General features: G+C 36.9%; 1 protein-coding gene across 7 annotated transcripts; it reads left to right on the plus strand.

Annotated features, from left to right (window-relative positions):
- The first annotated feature begins 654 nt into the window (after positions 1-654).
- FAM221A (family with sequence similarity 221 member A) lies at positions 655-21,346 on the plus strand. 7 transcript variants are annotated; one of them, XM_063100264.1, is made up of 7 exons: positions 655-776; positions 3,174-3,347; positions 5,533-5,723; positions 7,651-7,857; positions 12,281-12,388; positions 15,798-15,880; positions 21,032-21,346. In XM_063100264.1, the coding sequence occupies exons 1-7, from the start codon at positions 712-714 to the stop codon at positions 21,089-21,091; spliced, it is 888 nt and encodes a 295-aa protein (XP_062956334.1). In that variant the 5' UTR covers positions 655-711; the 3' UTR covers positions 21,092-21,346. The 7 variants fall into 7 exon arrangements, with proteins under 7 accessions (XP_062956334.1, XP_062956332.1, XP_062956333.1 ...); XM_063100262.1 differs by lacking the exon at positions 21,032-21,346 and adding an exon at positions 20,266-20,389; XM_063100263.1 differs by lacking the exon at positions 21,032-21,346 and adding an exon at positions 20,266-20,389 and having other exon boundaries at positions 15,801-15,880.
- The last annotated feature ends 283 nt before the right edge of the window (positions 21,347-21,629 follow it).

Here is a 21,629-nt window from a genome sequence, read left to right on the forward strand (position 1 = left end):
GATTATCGATGGATTTCCTACCCCTTTTCCAGGTTGCTAAACCAAATTATGGCCAAATCACCAATGGCATGGTAGTTCATCTTTTAAATAGATTTTGCGGGGAGGCTTTCCAAAGGTTAAAATAAATATTAACTCAATTGTTTCTTCTTGTTTCTCTGGTATTCACTTCCCTTCAAGAACATGTTGCTTTAGTGTCACCCAATCTGAACGCTGACACCCAGAACTATGAATTTTACACCACAGTTTTTAAACATGTCTGGCGATTACGGAGTGGTGGCCTTCGAACTCGAACCTTCTCAAAACCACTTATATTTCAAGAGATGGATTCAGTGAAAAGAGCTGTTCTGTGCGTCCATTATATGGAAGGTTTTGCACTCCCTGGTCACGTGTTACTTTACAAGGAGACTTGCCGGTCCTGAGAGGAGACAGCGGAAAGGTTTGTGGAGAGCCGGAAACGGATCCATGTGGGCGGGGCTGAGCTTGCGCAGATAGGGGTTCTTCTGCCCCCGCGTGGGCGGACAGGTAGCCCCGTGCGCCTGCCGGGCTTCTCGGGCCGGCCAATCGGGGGGCCGGCGCGCGGGAGGGGGCGGGGCGAGGACGCGGGGGGGCGGGACGCCGGGGCGGGGCTGGTTCTGGCTCCTCCGCCGTGGGCTCGCGAGCAAGGCTGCCTCCGGGGCCACGGGGCTGCCACCTCTTGCTTTCCTGCCGGCCATGGAGCGGCTGATGTTGCCTCCCGGCGGCGCGGCGGCCGTGGACGATTACCTGGAGTATCGGAGGTGAGGTGGCGGCTCAGGGCCTGCGTCGCGCCACTTCATGGGGCCGAAGAATCCCGGGGCTGGCCCGGTCCCCCTCACCGGACGAGGGCTGGTGGCGCGGGCAGGGGCCCGGCGCATGAGCGCTGGGGCTCCTGGAATCCGTTCCCGGCCGTTGGGGAGGCCTGGGTTAATTTCAAGTTTTGTCGTTCTGTGATTAGATATCGTAGTGACATGCAGTTCTGTTCAGTGACAAGTCTCTTCCATTTAAGAGGTCCTCCGTTCCTTTCCAAGAAGGATCAACTCCAGATTTATGCAAAAGTCCAATTGATTTTTCTAGATGGCCCTTGAAGAATTACACATCGAGATCGCGGGGCCTATAAAAGTTAGCAGACATCAAGTTTGCACGTTAATTCAGTAATAGAATGAGTCGTGAATTTCTAAATGGGCTTGCAACCTCGAGGTGCTGGCTTTAGGAGAAAGACTCCGACTGGGGTAGTTTCGATGGTTCTGGAGAAAGTCCTCTTCTGAAACAGGTAACGCACCCGCTCCTTTGGCTTGAGGACGTGATTTATTGCCCTCGGCTCTGACAAGGCTGATGCACCTGCAGTGACAAGTTCGTTTTCGGGCTTTTAAGAAACGTTTAACAGTTTGAAAACGGACGAATGGGAGTTACTGGAGAGGGACCGGCAGGAGGATGCGAAGTTGAGGCTGGGGGGCTGTGTGTGTACAGATGAGAAGTAAGACAATCATAGCCCGGCCTGAGAACCCTGAGCGAGAGAGATTGCTCTACTTAAAGGTGGTCGCTCCACATCACCCAGAGCTGATTGCTCTTCCTCTAACTGTCCCGCTGGAGTAGTAGTTTTGGTTACGCCTGTAACTGCCTGGAAATTCTGAGCAGAAAAAGTGAGGATGAGGAGCTTGATGGGTCATTCCCGTGCCCAGTTCAGGTGGGTCCAGTGGGTCCAGGTAATAACACTGGCGGCCTCGCCGGAACAGCTACCACCCAGCCCTCACCCAAAGCTCCTTTAGCTTCCAGTTTTCCAGGGCTTTTCCCTGGGAGCAAGTTGATGAACCCTTGTATTGACTGATCATTTAGGTACTTAGATATGTGAATTGTGGGCCTCCAGTTGACTCTTGCCTAGTCGGGAAAATGTTGTGGTTGGGAAATTATTTTTGCAAGCATAAATAACCTGGAACACTCCTTTAAATCTATAAAAGAGATTATCATGTAGCATTCTACAAACAACACTTTTCATGACTTTTAAAAGGAGGTATTTTCAAGGAGAAATTTCTTCAATTTTGAACGTTTAATTTTGCTTTCTTTTCCTCTAGGGAGACCAGTTCTTTTCATAGAAATAGTGGGGCTTAATTTTTACCATAAAATTTTGGGATTTTCTGAAATTAAACAGTGATACACCTGATTGCCCAATACACAGATATGGGTTTGAGCTTGCTAAATTCCTCCCAGTTTTTAACATTAGTTCATACACTTTTCATCTCCAGTCATATTTCTCTACAACTTCCACTCTTCATAAAACCTAAGCATAAAAGTAGACAGGATTCCGTGTTAGGGTCTTCATTTTCTGAAGGCTTCCATGACACATAAAGCTTACATTATCCAGGCATGTTTTTAGGCTCCATATTAGCTTAAACTCCTGGGCAGGGTTTTGGATCAGGTATGGGAATTAATCATGTTGGCTTCTGCATTGATATGTTTTGTACTTTTCCTTTTTTTTTTTTTGCTATTATTTTTGAAGGAGGAAAATGTTAGAATTTTTAGTTTAGGCTCTGTAGTAATCCTCCATTGGTAAACTTCAATCAGTAAAATCAGATGTTATGAATTCATTGTTTTTCTTATTTATAATCCTTTTTTAGTGGGAAGTGTAGGGAAGAAAAGATTTCTTTCCTTTATGACTGTGGTAGGTTTATGACTGGGGTACCTGTAATAAAAGACAGATTAGTAAGAGAAAAAGCATATAAATTCATTTAATATAAGCTTTACATGTCATGGGAGCCTTCAGAAAATGAAGACCTTAAGAAACAGGGAATCCTGTTTGTAAGATTCTTCTCTGTGTCCTTGCATCTTCAGAGATAAGGATGTTCCTTTCCTCTGGGTATAGGGAGGGCACCTGCAGTAGGTAAGAAGGGTGAGGGGAAGGTGAGAGAGGCCGTACTACTTTTGTTTTTTTCTCAAATGCCAAGGTACCGTATTTTGGGGTGGCATGTCCTGAATTCCATCACAAGCAAAAGTTTTATTACCGTTGTGTGTAATTTGGCTATTAACATCTGCCTAAAGTAAAAAATCAAAGTTGAAGCAACCTTTCCTTTGACTATGCAACTGTAGTTTAATTTTCGAGTTTTGTATTTTTAACTGGAAAATAAATATTGAAGTCTTAAGAGAAGTATATTTCGTTGTAGAATTGTTGGTGAGGATGATGGAGGGAAACTTTTTACTCCTGAAGAATATGAAGAATACAAAAGAAAAGTTTTACCTATGCGTTTACAGAACAGATTATATGTGAGCTGGCAGTCACCAACTGGAATGGATTGTAAACTTGTTGGCCCAGAGACGCTGTGCTTTTGTACACATAGGTAAGATATTTTATTGCTGTTTTCTGATGGTTAGAAAATAAGAAACTAAAATAAAGCATATCTTTCTTTCTTCTGTACATAACACTGTGATGACTGAGAAACGTTTTAAAACAGGCCTTTATATAGTACAGTAGAAACTGTCCAAAGGTTTTTTTTAAGCTGTAATTAAAAATTCCTGTCATGTCCTATTAAAACTCAACATGGAATCTATCACCTTAAGCAACTCTTTTCTGCCACCAGTTTAAAAGATATTGGTACCCCTGTGGCTTTGCAAGGGGTCTTTCAGTTTGGGTGGGGAGCAGAGTCTATATCTGCTCCCATCGGACAAGGTAAAGGATGGGTAATCAGACTGCAGAAGTACTCTAACAGTGGATTGACTTGACGCACACAGATCATGCTATCTATTTGCAAACAGAAGCATTTCTCCTCAGATTTACTAATTGCCTTTTATACCTTAAGGAACTGCTGTGTCAATTATCTTTCTTTAATCAAACAAAAATGCAAGCACACTGCTTTTTAGTACACATGGTCTTGTTCCAAGAAAAGCAGGTACAGGAGAGGAAATACATGAGGCTCTAGTCACTGATGTGTGTTGCCTCTACTTGAGGTTTGCAATTTGCCGTGTACATGCTCTGCTTTAAACGTTACCACTGTCTCACAGTTGTAAAGGTCAAAATGACCAAGCTGTTTCACAGAGAAATCACCGAACCTATTACGTATTTTCAGACAACGACTTAAAGTTTCTGATCTAAGGGAACCATTCAAAAGGAACTACACCGTTCTGAGAGCAGTTTCTGGGGCTCTCTCATGAGAGGTTCTTTGGATGGTTGCTATTTACAGAGTTGCAGTTTGCTGAGGGTTGTTGGGCAGTTGCTAGGATGAGTAATATTGTGTATAGAGTGACTTCAAACTTAGTTAGCAACCCCCGTTAAAAACGCTGTGGAGGAATGGAGGAAGAGCAGTTTGTTGATATCTTTCAGGATTGAAGAGGGGTTTGGTAAATATATGATGTTTTATAATTTATTCTTGTACAAATTTAGTGCCTGTTTCTTCTCTATAATTTATGCAACATGGAATTGATACTCAAAAATCCAACTCAACTTCGGCAGAGAAGTTATTCTTTAGTGCTGGTCACTCAGTGAGATCTCTGTTTAAGCTATATTTTTCCCATTATAAAAGTGAAAATGGGGAGTATATAGAAAATAGAAGACATACCACCCAAAGCTAGCTGTCATTAATACCTTTTACTATATCTGTATAATTTTTCTTTACGTAGTTCATTTAGCTGTTAATTACGTGTGTGTATAAAATTTTGAGTCATTTTTTCATGACAGGATCACAGAAATATGTTTCTACATGGTTATGTGGTAATCACAAATGAGACTTTTAATACCTGCTCGATATTCCAGCTAGTTCAGTGGTGTTTATTGTGTGTTCCCCAGAGCTGAGGGAGTTGCAGGGGCATACCAGGTGGAAGGGCAGGTAGGGGAAGGGGAAACTCCAATTCCAGCTCTTCTCCATGCTTTAACCAATTCTGTTTCAATCTATTTAATATATGATTGTTCCGTAAAAGATATTATTTGAAGAAAGGGTTTCACTGCTAAAGTGTTTGAAAACCACTGTGTAGTAATTTACTTACTCATTCCCTTGTGTGTGTGTGTGTTTGTGTATGCATGTTTATTGAACTTATTTCAGTTTAAACTAACAAACCTGTGAAAATAAGTAATGCACTTTGATAAAAATAATTTTTATAAAGAAATTTTTTCATACTCTTAGGTTGCACTTATATATTAAAGAATCTGGAGAGGTAAGTATTTTAAGAGAAGTATATGATATTTCTTTCTATTGCTGTGAAACTTCTTAGGTAACTAAAAATAAAAATTTGAAAGAGTTACGGGCTGGCTAGTAAGCTCAGTTGGTTAGAGTGCAGGCTTATAACACCGAGGTCATGGGTTTGGAACTCTGTACCAGCCAGCATAAAAATCTGAAAGAGTGAACATTTCTTCTGACCAAAGCAACACAGTTGAAAGGTGTACTGCATGTAGGGGGATTTATTTTCACCTTACTAACTAGAACAGCAAAGCAACAAAAATAAAAAATAATCCTATTTGCATTTAACAGAATAAAAATTGTAATTTTTGGCAATACTTGCACCGTATTTCTCTTCCTTTCTTTTCTTTTTTAGGTATAAACAACATAAAACTGACTTTGAAACGATTCCACAGCAGCGTCCCATTGATCTGCCTTGCCGAGTGACTGGCTGCCCCTGCAGGGCTTACCATTATGTGCCTTTGAATGGTACCCAACCCATTCGCTGCAGGTGCAAACACTTTGCTGATCAGCACAGTGCTGCTCCTGGCTTTTTGTGCAACGCATGTGAGTTACGTTATTATAAATGCACAAACACAGAATGTTTGTTTCTTCATTGAATATTTAATGTATCTTTGTACCAGTTTTATTCATTTATAGAGTCAGTATTAAACAACTAAAAAGTTCAATGGATAGATAACACTAAAATTCGATTTTTGTGGAAAAACTCCTAGTTATTGGGATGCTTGGCAATCATAAACCCTAATCTCATATAATTCAAATAATTTAAGTAATAGTAATAGATTTTAAAGAATCACTAGGTGTGATCTGATTCAAATTTTTGAAGAGTGGGAGTTTAATCAACTAAATTCTATTTACAGATTTTTAAAAAAGGATTTTCTAAATCAAAAAAGTTTTATAAATTGCTGATAGATTATGATTTTATTGCCTAAAACGTAGGCTGATGGGAGAAGCAAAATATAACATAATTTTAATATAACATAATTTTAACATAATTAGTATGCTTGTATGTAATAGTACCCTTACCTCAATACCTGTACCCAAATTGCAGCCTCCACCCCATGTGCCCTTTCATTTGATCATTCTTTCAACAACTCTTTAAAGTAGGTGGGGTATTAGTCCAGTAGTTTCCTTCAGGAGAGAGTTATTCCAGTTGTTTTTGTATTTTTTTTTTTTTTTTTTGGCAGCTGGCCAGTACAGGGATAGAACCCCGGACCTTGGTGTTATCAGCACCATGCTCTAACCAGCTGAGCTAACTGGTCAGACCTGAACTGAAATCTTATGATGAAATATATAGTAAAACATATTTAATGACAGTGGCAGGAATAAACGTGTTTCATTGGCTAAGTATAGAAGTAGCTGGATAAAACTTATTTACTTATGTGCCTTGGTTCCCATATCCATGGTATTCTGTCCTCCATTCCAATATGGCTTGTTTTTTTATATAACAGCTTTATTAAGGTATAATTCACATACCATACAATTCACCTATTGAAAGTATATAATTTGATGGTTTTAATATATTTGTCAGAGTGAGTGTTGTGCAACTATCAGGACAATAAATTTTAGAACATTTTTGTCACCCCAAAAAGAAGCTCCATATTCTTCAGGAGTAAATTCTTATTCCTCCCTGCCCCAGCCCTAAGCAACCAATAATCTACTTTCTGTCTCTGTGGATTTGCCTATTCTGGACATTTCATATAAACAAAATCATGGAATATGTGGTCTTTTGTGACTGGCTTCTTTCACTTAGCATATTGTTTTTATGATTCATCCGTGTCGTAGCATGTATGAGGGTACTTCAGAAAGTTTGTGGAAAAGTAAAAGGATCATACGAATCTTTCCATGAGCTTTTTTTTGTTTTTTTTTGTGGCTGGACAGAACAGGGATGGAACCCTGGACCTTGGTGTTATCAGCACCATGCTCTGGCCAACTGAACTAACTGACCACCCTCCATTCATGAGCTTTTTGAAGACCCCTTGTTTCAGTACTTTTCCCGTTTTTCATTGACAAATAATATTCATTGCATCCTTTCTGTGTCTATGGGTTGGCCTTCCAATATGGCTTTTATGGGGAGTTGATCTGTAGGGAGGTTTTCATCTTATCTTTTTACTTGGTCCAGGCCACTGTGCTGTCCCCACCACACCTGCTTTTAACTCAGTTTTTGAGGAGAGGGCTTGTGTTTTTTAGCTCTCCAGGGTTTAACCCAAGTTTGTTTAGTCCTGGTTGGTTTTTCTATTTTTGTTTTGTTTTGTTTTGTTTTGTTTTGTTTTCTGCTACATTCCTTCTTAGCACTTTAGCATCTTTCAGAAGTAGGAGAAGTGGCTGGGAGGGAGTTCAGGGATTGGAGGCAAGAGTTACAGGGGCCAGAGGATCTAGATTCAGCTGGCATTGGCCAAGTTAAGTGTCTTTAGAGTAGACAGCTTAGTATGTATATTAAAACAAAATTAATTCCCTTTACATCTTGATTCAGGTTCCAAGTGTTCAGGATTCCATAGCCCCTTCAGTTGTGCTTGTGGTCAGCCTGCATATACCCATGACACAGTAGTGGAAACTAAGCAAGAAAGATTGGCTCACGGAAAACCAGTGGGACAGGATGTTCCTTATGCAGCAATGGGAGGATTAACTGGCTTCAGCTCACTGGCAGAAGGCTACCTGCGATTAGATGACAGTGGGATCGGTAAGTGGTGTTATATGAAATGTGAGCTTGTTGTATTGTTTTTATGTGTGCTAACAACAGGAAGCTTTATGTTTGTTTAGCACTTTATATTCATCATGTTTGTTCAGAAAATATTCTCTTATTTTATTTTTATTTTTAAAAAAAGATTTTATTGCTACTATACAATATATTGTCATTATAGAAAATTTACAAAATACAAGGAAAAAGATCACTCCTACCCCAGTACTAGTACCCAAATCCCAATCAACATCTTCATTGTTTGTAATAGCAGAATAATATTTCTTTTATTTGATATGATACAGTTTACCTGTTAGGCTCTTTTACGCAGTTTTTGTTATTGTAACCATCTCATGTTGGAAACATTGAGGCATATGTTCGTGAGTGTATATGCATATACATGTGTATACATTTAATCACAGCTATTTTAAAGTATGTTTGTACATGTGTGCACACAAATATATCTTCTTGCCTACATATAAGTTTTAAATAATATACGGAAAAGCCTAATAGCATATTTCCCAAACTACTGAAGGTAGCTGTATCCTGAGAGTTAAATGAGATTAAGGAACGAAATGTGTTCTCTGTCTACTTTAAACACAACTGTAGTGGGTATTTTTTTTTTTTAACAACAGGCATGTATTTTATTTTTTTATTAAAAAATTACATGAATATAAATGTTTTTTTTTTTTTTACAAGATTTAAACAACAGAAGTGAAGTGCAAAGCCCCCTTGCACACTTCTTTTTATCCCAGATTCTTTCCCAGAGGATAATTTGCTGTCATCAGTTAATTTTTCTTTTTAATATACATTTTTATGGTATACTTTTGTTTTTTAACTGAGAGAAATTTTAAAGCCTGTTATGTCAGGACACACAAATCTACCTCATTCTTTTTAAATGCTGCACAGTATTCTACACTATAGACATGTCAGTTTATCTGACCCTTTCCTTATTCATGGCATTTAGGTTTCCACCTTTGTTTGCCATTACAAACAATCTTGCCAAGAAAATCCTTAAACTGGCCTCCTGTATCCTTCTATGAATTTGACTCTAAAGTAGATATAGAGAAGTACAATTGTTGGGTCGAAGTGCGTACATGTGATAATTTTGATATTGTCTGCCAAGTTATCCTCCAAAAGTGCTGTTCTTGTTTTTACTTCCTCTGGTAGTGTTTTGTTTTACCTATTTCCTCACATTTAGGCTAATAATTGATATTTTTAAACTTGATTTTTTTGCCAGTCCAATGTATGAAATTATTATTGTTGTTTCAGTTTGCTTTCCCTGTGGGGTGAGATGAGGATCTGTTCATATATATTGGCCATATTACTTTCTGTGAATTGCCTGTTCATGTTCTTTGCTCATTTTTCTGTTTTTATCTTTTCTTACTGACTTATAGGAAGCCTTTACATGTATTCTGTATACCAATCCTTTGTTATTTATTTTGTAGATATTTTCTCCCAGTCTGTCACTTATCTTTTAACCTTTAAAAATATTTTTTTTTACAGTTTTTAAATTTTGGAGACAGGCCTTCTCTACTCCAATTTTTTTTTTTTCTGGCAGCTGGCTGGTATGGGGATCCAAACCATTGGCCTTGGTGTTATCTACTTCAATTTTATAAATATATTCTCCTTCATTTTATTACTTAATTTTTTTATGTTTAGCTTTTTCATGTAACTGTAGTTTATTTTTTTCTGAGAATGTGAGGTAGGTATGTCTAACTTCAGTTTTTGTTCAAGTTGATGGCCAGTTATCCAAACACCATTTTTCCCAGATAATGTGAAACTTTATCGTATTTTATCATACTTTCTATTTTGGCCCATTGGCCTATTTGTCTATCTTGTGCCAGTGTTGCATATTTTTAATTATTATAGCTTCATGGTGTGTTTTGGTGTGTGATATGGTAAATTCCTCTTGTTGGTGTTCATTTTTCAAGGTTGTCTTGATATTTTTGTGCCTTTTCTTTTTAAGGTAATTTTATAACAAGCTTGTTAAATTCCGTAAATACATTTTTTTGCAGTTTTCATGGGTACATGATTATATGAGGCTCATGCGACAGCTTTAGAAAACCCAATTACTAGTGGCAAAAAATAATGATATTGATCATAGCTTTGTACTGCCAGAAACTGTTCCAACTGCTTCACATTTATTACCTCCTTTTATCCTCACAGCAGTTCTGTGAGTTAGATTATTATTCCATTTTACAGATGAGGAAACTCGCTCAGAGAAGTAAAATAGCTTGCTCTGTGTTGTTCAGTTAGTAAGTAGTAGGATTGGGTTCAACCCAGAGATTGCTCTGGGTCCATATTCTGCCTGAGTATTGTCCATTTCTATGCAGCTACCATACTGTTTTCATTACTGCAGCTTTATAATAATTAATATTTATGACTTCATTTTATTACTTCAGAATTTTCCTGACCTATTCTTGCATTTTATTTCTTCCAGAACTTTAGCATTATTTTGTGAAGTTACAAAAACATTGTTATTTTAATTGAGATCACATTGAATATGTAAATTAATATAGAAAGAATTATATATTTTAAAATATCAATATTTTAAAATACTATTTATTTGTTGTCTTCTGTGCAGCTGAGTAGAATTCTGAGTTATCTTCCTAGAAGTCCTGCACAATTTTTACTAAATTTATTTATAGGTATTTAATCTTTTTTTTTTTAATAGGGATCATACATGGGATTTTTTTGTTCCATTGTATTTTCTGTTTACTGTTTGTTTATAAAAAAGCAAATATTTTCTGCTGCTTTTGTTACCAGTCTTATTACTTAATCATAGAATTTTAGTAAATTTTTATTTTATTTTGCAGGTATTATTTTTGCTTCTTCCTTTCCAGTATTTACGACTCTTCTTACTCTTGATTAATCAAAATGGCTAGTATTTCCAGAACAAAGCTAAATAATAGTGGTGGTAGCTGGTGCCTTGCCTTTTTGTGACTTATAGTATTGTATCCCTTAAGTATCTTCACAGCATAAAGAAAAACGTTCTTCTTTTGGCCGAGTGAAGGTGGGATGAAGAAAGGTGAATGTGAGAAGAGGAAATGTGATGTTTTTGGCCTGATTTCAGCTGTGGGAGATCCCAGGGGCAGAGGGACCTCTGCTCTACTAGCCATGTAGAAGTCTAGAGGAGGTGACCTCTTGCTGGAATTTGGTTCCTTTTTGATATGGGAAGAGCCCATAATTCCCTCAGAGGGTGCTTTGAAGGCAGGTGAGCTGTGAGGCAGTGGGCCTGCCGTGGCATCTGTCATAGCAAGGGGCACAGTGGCTCCAGAGTAGAGCTGATGGTGGGTCGCCTGAGCTGGGGGATTCAGGTGAGGAACTGGCTAGCATTGAGAGGGTCTGTACTTCTAGTGAGAGCAAGTATGAGTCTACCAGCCCATATCAAGCTGAGACCAAATTATAAATTACTCCAGCATTGAGTATTTGAGATCAGTAGCACATGCAGCAGCCAGAGGACAACACAAGGACCTGAATGGACCTGAGCCCCTTCCCTTGTCTGCCCATATACCACATAAGAGAGTAGCTGGGGATAGGATGGGGGGGAAGGAATCAGAAAAACTGAGCAATTGTTGCACACTTTATATTATAAGGCAGGACTAGCTTTTAAACCACTTAGGACTAGAAGTTCATTTCCTTCCCTCTAACCATGGTGTGGGGAGGGGATAAGGGGAGGGGGTGGTTTGGGAAGAAGACAGAGCAGTTATAAATTTTCTCTGCAGCTTCCTTCCTTCTGGTCCAAGAGTTGATGTATTTAGCAGTTGGTTTTTGTAGTTTGTGGTTTGGGGTTGTGGATGTTTCCCCCTTTTGCTGAAGAAGGAGCTTTCTTCTTTATTTTTCATACTTTGTTTTTAGATTGTTTCCTAGTAAGGTAAAGAGTGAAAATACCCTTATTCTACTTCTTTAACCAGAGGTTCCTTATTTCTAATGTCTTGCTTTTGATAGTGTTTGTAACTATATTAGAGTTGCGTACTTTTGTGCTAACATAAAATTACATTAGTGCATAATATATTTTTTTCTTCTTTTTTAAAAGATGACTGGTAAGGGGATCTTAACCCTTGACTTGGTGTTTTCAATATCACGCTCTCTGAAGCGAGCTAACCGGCCATCCCTATATAGGGATCCAAACCCGTGGCCTTGGTGTTATCAGCACCACACTCTCCCAAGTGAGCCATGGGCCGGCCCTCATAATATTTTTTTTCTGTGAAAAAGTTCTCTGAGAAATGCAAAAATACTTTTGCCCATTTGCCTTTGCTCTACGTGGCAAAGAAAAATCTAAGTGAAAATTTCTTTTTTATAAAAAGGGTTTTTTCTAATGATTCTGCTGAAGTCCTTATTTATTTCACATTAGAAATAATAACTTATTTGTATCCTTATAAATAGAGATTTAATTTTTATTCTCCATATATTTTGTTCTCAGGTGCACCTTCAGTTGAATTTTTAGACTCTCCAGTTACCACAATGGACCACCCATTTCTAAAAGCATTTCAAGGACCATCTAGTCCCTCTATAGAAACACTAACAAATGGTAATGAAATTAAATTGAGAAATATTTTTGGATGTAGTAAATAAGAATATAGAACTTCAATTTGTTTTCTAGGCAAACACATTTAGGACTAAAAGTTTATTTCCTTCCTTCTAATCATGGTGTGAGAATATTTATTATTACCACAATTTGACTTCAAGTGAGTCTTTCCTTTTACTTTCTTTTATATTGACCAGACACTGAGGAGAAATAAGCAACTTTATTTTGTATTGGGAAAAATAGCTAAATCTGAGAATTATGAGGATTCTGATATTGTAATTTGATACTAATATAATTGGCATTAATACTAATAATTGTGATATTTTAATTGATATTAATACTGCTATAATTCTGATACTATAATGAAGTTTTAAACCTTATTCTGGTACATGTTGTTGCTCTGGTGTTTGAATAAGAGGGCCCTCTAGTGGACTAATTGTCTTGATCCTTTCGGTTCTCCCAAAAGGGATGTAATCTAGTGATAGGTTAGTAGGGTTTTATCATTTATAAATTAAGAGCAAGTAGAATTCACTTTTAAGCACTGGTAGTCTATATTTCCTTTATTGAGAACAAGAATAAAAATATTGAAGAAAGAATTAGTATGGTTTATTAGATATTTGATATTTTAAAAAATTTTATATGAGAATTTTCTTTGATTTATTTGCATTTTCATATACACTGACATTTTCTGCAAGGGATTTTAAGACTGCTTACAAAAGCAACATACAATGAAGTAATAATAAGATATAGATAGACATAAGAAGTCAAAACCAAGAAAAAGGACACAATTGTGTGTGTCCTTTCAAGGCTGAAATGATTGCTGCATTAAGCTTGAGTTTTGACTGAGTATAGTGGCAGCCAAGGAACAGAGGAAGGTGTGGTCAGTTAAATGCTTTTTTTCATCAGAAAGGAGAAATCATGAGTTCCTCAGTGCTAATGCATATTGTTATCAGTGCTGGATTTTAAAGAAGTTGCTATTATTTACCCCCACTGATGCAGTGACTAAGCTCAAAAGCTTTGTTTTGGCAAATACAAGTACAGAATATGGTTGCTTGTTTTTGATAGTCACTTTTGATAAGGATGGTAATATACCATTTCACCAGATAAATGGTAATATACCATTAAAATGCAACTCAGTCTGGGGGGGAGGGGGGAGGGAGAAGGGAGGGAGGTTTTGGTGATGGGGAGCAATAATCAGCCACAATGTATATCGACAAAATAAAATTAAAAAAAAAAAAATGCAACTCAGTGAAGGTGAGTCTGCCAGAGGCTTAGCTCAAATGTCCAAGAATGATCCAGGAATAGACTCAGGTTTCCAGAGGAATGGATACATATTTTAAGTAATCTTTCCTATTTTGTTTTTCTCAATAAGGCTGTTGTTAATGATAGTCAACAGAGTATGGTTGTACTCTGTGGTGATTGTCTAGAATTAATGTTTTTATGTTGCTGGTTGAGGGTGAATTTAAAAACTAGAAGAAGTGGTGTTCAGGTTGATATTCTGGTTTGGAAATGAAAGGACCCAAAGAAGATATTCACCTACTGTGAAGTTGAACTTTTCCATAGAACTAGGTTCTTGGGGTACCTATGAAGAAAACCAGATTTTGTTTACTGAAGCAATTTTAAATTCCTTTCAACACATAAACTAGTGCTTGATTAGTTTTACAAAGTGATGAATACCATGAAAAATGGCTAAAATATTTTAATTTCAAAAAATTTTGAAGCAGGTAGTATTATCACTATGATTACCTATACAAAGCCTCAACAATTACTTTCTATGCGTTATCTTATAAAGTATAACATGGATTTCTAGTTGTAACATGTAAGAAGTTGTTGGATAAAACTAAGTGTACTCTTATGTGGAATAGCTATATGGTGTTATTTATTTATTTTCAAATGATTTTTAAACTGTGATATTTGATATGTACACAGTATATACATGTGGTTGTAAAGCAAAGAAATAAGATGAAAACCCACATGCCCACCACCCTTAAGGAGCAGATCATTAGTCCCCAGATGTTCTACCTGGGCCTAATCCCCACCTTCTGCCTAGAAGTAGCTGCTGCCCTGAAGTTAGTTGTCCTTTCTCCTGTCAATGGACATTTGGGTTGTTCCCAGGGTTTTTGCTAATAGAAAAATGCTGCTGTGAACATTCTTGAACACATGTCCCAGTGCACATAGACAAGAGTTTCACTGGCACATATGACCCTGTCTGAAATTGTCTGTGGATGGATGTGTGCAGCTTACCTTCCTAGATAATGCCAAAGTTCATGATTTATGCTCTAAGTAGTAATTTATAACTGTTCCATGTTGTTCCATAGCCTTGCAGGGTAACTTGGTATGATCAAGTATCTTAACTTTTGCCAACTAGTGTGTATGTGCAATAAAATTTTCTCCTGTATTTCTCTGGAAACTAATGGGGTCGAACATTTTCTAATGTTTCTTGGCCATTGGGTTTCCTCCTGTGAAATGCCAATCCATATCTTATGCCATTTTTCCCCCTTGAGGTTGTTTTCTCTTTTTGTTATTGATCTGAGAATCTTTCTCTCTTTCTGCCTTTCCTGTTGTTTTCTCTCTTGCTCATGTTATCTATCTATCTGGTATATTTAATGTGAGCCAGTTGAATATTTGGAGAAAGTTTGCCAGTGAAAATTATTTTTGCCCTATGATGCCATTCTTTCTAAAAAAGAATGAGGTAGTAGGACCAATTATCCATTTGACCACTTCTGGTTTAAAAAATAGAACATTATTGTGGAATATACTATAAAGCAAATGTACCTCACAGGGCCTGGTTTTCCAAAGTCTTGCAGTTTCAAATATTGACCTTGCAAAGGACAGGAGATTTTCCCCAGGCTGTTGAGTCTCTGTTGCAAGGTAAGAATTGTAAAACAGCAAGGCTGCTGGTTAAAAGACAGACAAGTTACTAATTGATATGTAAAGTTACTAAAAAGCTGCTGGAGGGAAAAGGAATGTTTGCTAAATCAAGCCTTTGTTGCAAATTGCATTACAGAAGGTCACCTTGCTTGACTTACTGAATGTTACCAGCTTCTATTGTTAAGCTTGTTAAATTGAACTTAGCAAAACCCCACCTATGTCTCTTTCTGTAACTTCTTGGTCTGGAGAATAAATGCAAGAAGAGAACCCCAATTTGTGGTTAATTTTCCAAATGGAAGGATGCCTCACGCTTGAGGGTCCTAGGATATTAACCCCTTTTTGGGACTTCTCACTGCTCAAAAGAGATGGGCTTTGAGTAATCTTTGGCAGCTCCATCACCCAGGGGAAAAGGGGTGACAGATCTGTGGGAGGCAAAGCAACAATTATAACCTGGCAGGAGGAAATTTTCCTTTTTGTTTTTTATTTCAGGGGAATATAAAATGATATAAATACGTAACTTAGATTTTTTCCCCCTTGTTAGCAGGTACAAGTAGTCAAGTTTCTTCCTTAAGGAGACCCGAAGAGGATGATATAGCTTTCTTTGAAAGACGATACCAGGAAAGGGTAGGTTTTTGAGGAAATCCACTTGCTTTAAGCACTTATTTGTAACAAAAACACTGTAGAATGATTATGTAGAATGTGTAACATTATTAAAAATAATCTGTAGAGGCCTTACTTATAGCTGGTGTTTGACCTTGAGGTTTACATAGAATAATCCAGACAGAAACAGGACTAATGAATAATATGATGTATAATACACTGATTGATTTATAAGAGTTATAAACACTGACTAAATACACAAATAAAATTGTCAATAATAAACATCAGCCATCAGCAGATTTGTAAATTATGTGTATCTTAAATTTTTTTATACATGTAGCTTCGTTTTGTATTTTAAAATATTTGGTTGTCAAATAAAGAGATTGAATATACTTTGAGTTCTTAATATGTAGTATTTCTTCTTCTTAGAAGCTTTTAGGTAGATTCAGACTCAAGGTAAACTTAACCAATAGCCTTTAAGAAGCAGGACACTAAACAAACATATTTTAACCATTTCCAGGGCTGAACAACTATAGTCTTGATAGTTGTTCACAGCTTTCAGTAATAGTCATTTTCATCAGTTCTCCACCAGAGTTTAAGTGCCTTGGAGATAACACAGTATTTTATTCATCTTTATATTTTCCCTAGCACTTAGGACACCGTCTTATACAAAATAAGTTTTCAACAACATTCATGGAAAATTGAAAAATATTAACACATATATCAGATATAATTGATTTTCACTTTTATATATGTCAACTACTTACACTTTTCATAAGTTTCATGGTAGTGTTTGTATTGGAGAGTTTTGTTTTTGCTTTTTGCTAGATGAAAGAATGTTGGCTTAATGAGGTATGGGGAATGGTATTTCAGCCATATGGCTGAAAACACTTTCTTTAGGACTATTTTATAGTTGCTTTATCCGTATTATTATCTGTCCAACTAGGTAATAAACTCCAGGAAAGTAAAGAAACTCCTGTCTCTTTTTGTTGTATCCTTTACAACTCTTAGAGAAGAGCTTGTTGAGCAACTGAAGGTGTGGAAAAAAGAGAACATTAAATAAATTTACCATTCAGTAGCAGAGGAAGTGAGTAGAAGACAGAGAGATTAGCTTGGTTTCTCTGATGAAAAATTTTGAAGTAGAGGGGGAGAATCCTGGATATGGTTTAAGGCAGAGCTACACAATAGAACTTTTTGCAATGATAGAAACTTTCTGTTTCTGTTCTGTAGTTGTTTGCCATATGTAGCCTTGTAAGTCTAAATTTAAATAAATTGAAATTTACTTCCTCAGTCATACTAGCCACATTTCAAGAGTTCATTAGCCACACATGGCTACTGGCTACCTTACTGGATAATGCATATATAAAACATTTTCATCATCACAGAAAGTTCTTTTGGAAAGCTCTGGTCTAAGGGTGTCTCAGTCTGTTTGGGCTGCTATAACAAAAATACCATAAACCAGGTGGCTTATAAACAACAGAAATTTATTTCTCATAGTTCTGGAGGCTGGGAAGTCCAAGATCAGGGTGCCAGCAGATTCAGTGTCTGGTGGGGACTGCTTCCTGGCCATAGATGGTGTCTTATCCCTATGTCCTCACATGGTAGATGCTGCATGACAGGTCTCTGGGGTCTCTTTTATAAAGGCACTAATCCCATTCATGAGTGCTCTGCCTGCATGACCTAATCACCTCCCAAGGGCCCCACCTCCTAAAACCATCACATTGGTGATTGTTTTAATATATGAATTGAATTAAATATTTTTAATATTTAATTTAATATTTAGTTAAATATTTTTATATTTAAATATATGAATCTTACATTCAGACCATAGCAAAGGGAAAGAGGTAGTGGTAAGATGTCAAGGAGAAAAATGAAATGTTTAGAGTGATGAAAGAAAAGTCTGTTTTTGTAGCATCATCAAGGGTAGGATTTATAATCAAATCAGTCTGCATTCTTGGGACACACACATTCACTGCTGAATTTTAGTTTTTCCTCATAGGCTTATGGGAGACTGGGTTCTAGAACCCCTTCCCTTCCTCCTTCAGAAGACTGGGTAACGGTGACTGCCTTGAAAACCTGCCACTGGTATTTGCTTTTGGGAAGATAATGGGAGTTCTTATTTGTCAGTGTTTATAAGGATATACCTGCCCTGTCCAGATTGCTTTTTAAAAATAAACCTGGAATTTATGGTATAACTCTCTAGCCTGTGTGATTAATGGAGTATAAAAACTAAGGCAGCCACACCTAAATGAGTTCCTCTGAGCTGACATGTACCATATCCATTGTTAATACTTGTCTTTTATTTCAAAACCATTGGGAGAAAAGGAACACTTAGGAAAGTCTTTTTTTTTTTTTTTTTGGCAGCTGGCTGGTACAGGGATCTAAACCTGTGACCTTGGAATTATAAGGCTGTACTCTAACCAACTGGGATAACTGGTTAGCCTTATTGGACAGTGCAGATATAAAACATTTATATTCTCTGATTAGGAAGTCTGATGGTTCAGGGCCTCTCTCAGGAGCAATGCTATATGTGTATCTGGTTTTTGCTTGTATCCTTTGCTAACTGTTGGTAACATTTGGCATGGGGAAGAATCTATGACTAGCGTGAGTCAGCTTCGATAATTGAAGCCTTTGTGATAACTACTTTTTGATATTACTGAAAAGTTGGTTTTTATATATTAGGTCTTCCTTTTTTATATATAATTATTTTCTTCTACTGTGGATGACCCTTGGTCTCTTTTCCCTGAGAAAGGAGAATTTTATTAAAGAAACAAGTATCAAAGGTCTACTAAGTGCAAGGCATTGTGTTCATGCCAGGAAATTTTAAAAAAGAAAAAAAAAGGAAAAGAAAAGGAGGAGGTATTTTTGCTTTTAGGTCTCTAGATGGATATATTTGTCCAGTACTATTTTAAATGTGCAAACATTGCTTAGGCTCTAATAAAAAGTAATAACTAAAAAAAAAAAAAAAAAAAGAGGAGCTATCTTTGCTCTTAGGACTCTAGATGGATATATTTGCCCAGTACTATTTCAAATGTGCAAACATTGCTTAGGCTTTTGTTTGTTCTTTCTTTTTTTTGGCTGTTACTACAAATGTAACACTGAGCTTTAAATGGGAGGGGAACAGGGACTAGCATTTGTTAAATGCTTATTAAGTACCTAGATTTTTATATATATTATCTAATTTATACTTTTTTTTTTTTTTTTAAAGATGACCGGTAAGGGGATCTCGACCTTTTAACTTGGTGTTGTCAGCATCATGCTCTCCCAAGTGAGCCATGGGCTCGGCCCTCTAATTTATACCCTTAGGATAACTCTGAGAAGTAGCTATTACTATGACCTTTTTTACAAATGAGAAACTGTTGGTTAAATAACCTGCTCCAAATGCCTAATAAATAGTAGAGATAGAATTCAAATCCTCTTCTGACTCCAAAACCTATAGTCTAAAACCTATTATCTTTGCCTTAAGGTAGGATGTTCTTTAGGGGTCCATCAGATGACCAGTTAGTTGACTGGTACAGTGTGTAAGAGTGGGGTGATGTATGGTTTCTGAATGAGGTTCCCAACCAACTCAGAGGAGAGAGAGGAAAATAATGAGACAGATTAGATTAATCTGATTTTATTATTGGACATTTACTACTTGCAATCTGATGGGTCCGACTGGTTTTACCAGTCCTTCCTGGTTTCTTGATATTGTTCCCATTACTTTAGAGGCAGGGAGTTCCTGCCTCCATCTTGCATACCCTTATTTTCTCTCCCCTTTCCTTGCAGCGATAAGGCAGTGATGTGCCTCTGGAAACTGGTGTGAATGTGAGTGGTAATCAGGAAGAGGCAGATGGACTTTGTGTTCTTTGAGATCTTTAGTCCCATGGAAAAGGGGACTAAAAAGTTTAGAAAGTTAGAAGGCCACTGCTTAGGGTATGTGTGCTTCTTTTTTGCTTTAACTGCAGTGGAGGAGGACAAGACCTTCAGGAGGGTAGCTGTGAGAATGTAGAAACCAGAATTATAGGAAAACATCCTTAAAGCAGTCCATGTTCCAGAAATAATACAGCTGGATTAGGTATATTCTGTAACCCTGTAGGGAATGTGCATAGGCTGGATCTAAGGTTAGGCATTTAAGCTTTTAAAAAAAATTTTAGTGGCAATCAAAATTCATTCTTTTCTCTAAAGCAACATTCATTTATATGTTATTTTTATTAAAATGCTTCTGCAAGGTTAAAATCAAACCATTTTAAAATATGCAATTATGTCCCTTTAACTATCACATTTTAGCTTTAGTATTTAGCAGTTTAACAACTGTGTGGAATGACTGTGATAAATAAAACATGAATTCAAATGAGGCATGTGCAACCTTTTTTTTCCTTTAGAATGGTTTACAAATTTTTATATCAATAAGTATTTTAAATTTACAGATAAAAATGGAAAAGGCTGCTACGCAGAAAGGAAAAGCTCCATCGCTATCAAGTACAAAACCTTCATGAAGACTATCAGAAAATAAAACCATCATCCAAATATATCTTTTTCATGTTTATTTAAATGTAATAATGCAGTTTATTTTCTCTCCAATTATTTACGTTTTTTACTGTATACTATGTTTTTTTTGGATGGTTCCATAATTTATTTAAGTGGTAAAAATACCTTATATTATTTTTATCGAAATTCAAGGTTTACTATTTTGTATGTAATTTTCCCCTCTCCTAATAAATGAGCTTATTTTCATATGAGTCAAAACCTGAAAGTACAGTAAATATTTTTTAGTCTATAATAACTTTTTTAGGCTATTTAAAACATTAAAGATGTTATCAGAGGTTTTGAACAAATATATAAGGGCCACTTTTTCATTCAAAATAGAAAGTTAAAATCATTAATTTTTTATTTTTCAAACTTTATAATGTTAATTTATGTTTTTAAATAAAAAATAGTATTTAAAAATTATACAATCATTTTCTAGTGATATCTACTAATTTTTAAGTGGTATTGTTAATTACTCATTGTATGTATTTGTATTGGACACCTCTTGTATGCCATTTCAAATCCTCTTGGCCCCACCTCTTACTCCAGTACTGCTGTGAAACACTTCCAAGCCTGTCAGAGGTTATTCTTACAGTTTCATGTGGAAGCCATTTGATGGCACCTTGTCTTGGGCCCAGGTAATGGTTTTCTTGCTTTCTTCTGCAGGGATCCTTGGACACTGGCTTGGGATGCCCACTGGAACCCCTCTGTGTCATACATGTGTAGCCCAAAGATGTGGGGGAGCTAATGACCTTGGAGTCACCCTTGACTAATGGGAAATGGAAGCCAATAGATAAATGCCACCCCTTTCTGTCTGCTGGGAAGGCAATTCTGAGATGGTAACATAGGCTTCCTCAGAAAGTCCTGTGGGATTGATTATTAGTTACGCATAGCTGTGGGTTGCTCAATAATTCATCCTCACGTTAGCTTTCTCTTTTTTTCTTTTCCACACCCTCTGGATCCTTCAGACCACTTTCTAAATAAATTACCTGTATGAGAACATTTGTTTTAGGCTTTGCTTTTGGATGGGGTGGGGGGTAAGCTCAAGCTAAGATGGTTGGTCCCAGGAATGGCCTGAGAAAGCAAATACTCAGGATGGGATTCTGTGACTGGATCAATTACTGTGGAAGATTTCAATGATGTACAGGTGGGAGGTGAAGTGTTAGCTTATGCAGTAGCTATGTCATTACAGTGGGATGGAACGAATGGAAATTACAAGGATTGAGGTGTTGATTAGCTATTGTTAACAGCTTTAGAAACCTTG

This window comes from Cynocephalus volans, chromosome 6 (genome assembly GCF_027409185.1).
Source record: "Cynocephalus volans isolate mCynVol1 chromosome 6, mCynVol1.pri, whole genome shotgun sequence".
NCBI lineage: Eukaryota > Metazoa > Chordata > Mammalia > Dermoptera > Cynocephalidae > Cynocephalus > Cynocephalus volans.

Bases quoted from the DNA above. Each gene is read 5' to 3' on its own strand.
- FAM221A (XM_063100262.1), top strand. From the start codon at position 712: ATGGAGCGGCTGATGTTGCCTCCCGGCGGCGCGGCGGCCGTGGACGAT. The intron at 12,389-15,797 runs GTAATGAAATTA...CCCCCTTGTTAG, and splicing joins TATAGAAACACTAACAAATG to CAGGTACAAGTAGTCAAGTT. The intron at 15,881-20,265 runs GTAGGTTTTTGA...TTAAATTTACAG, and splicing joins AAAGACGATACCAGGAAAGG to ATAAAAATGGAAAAGGCTGC.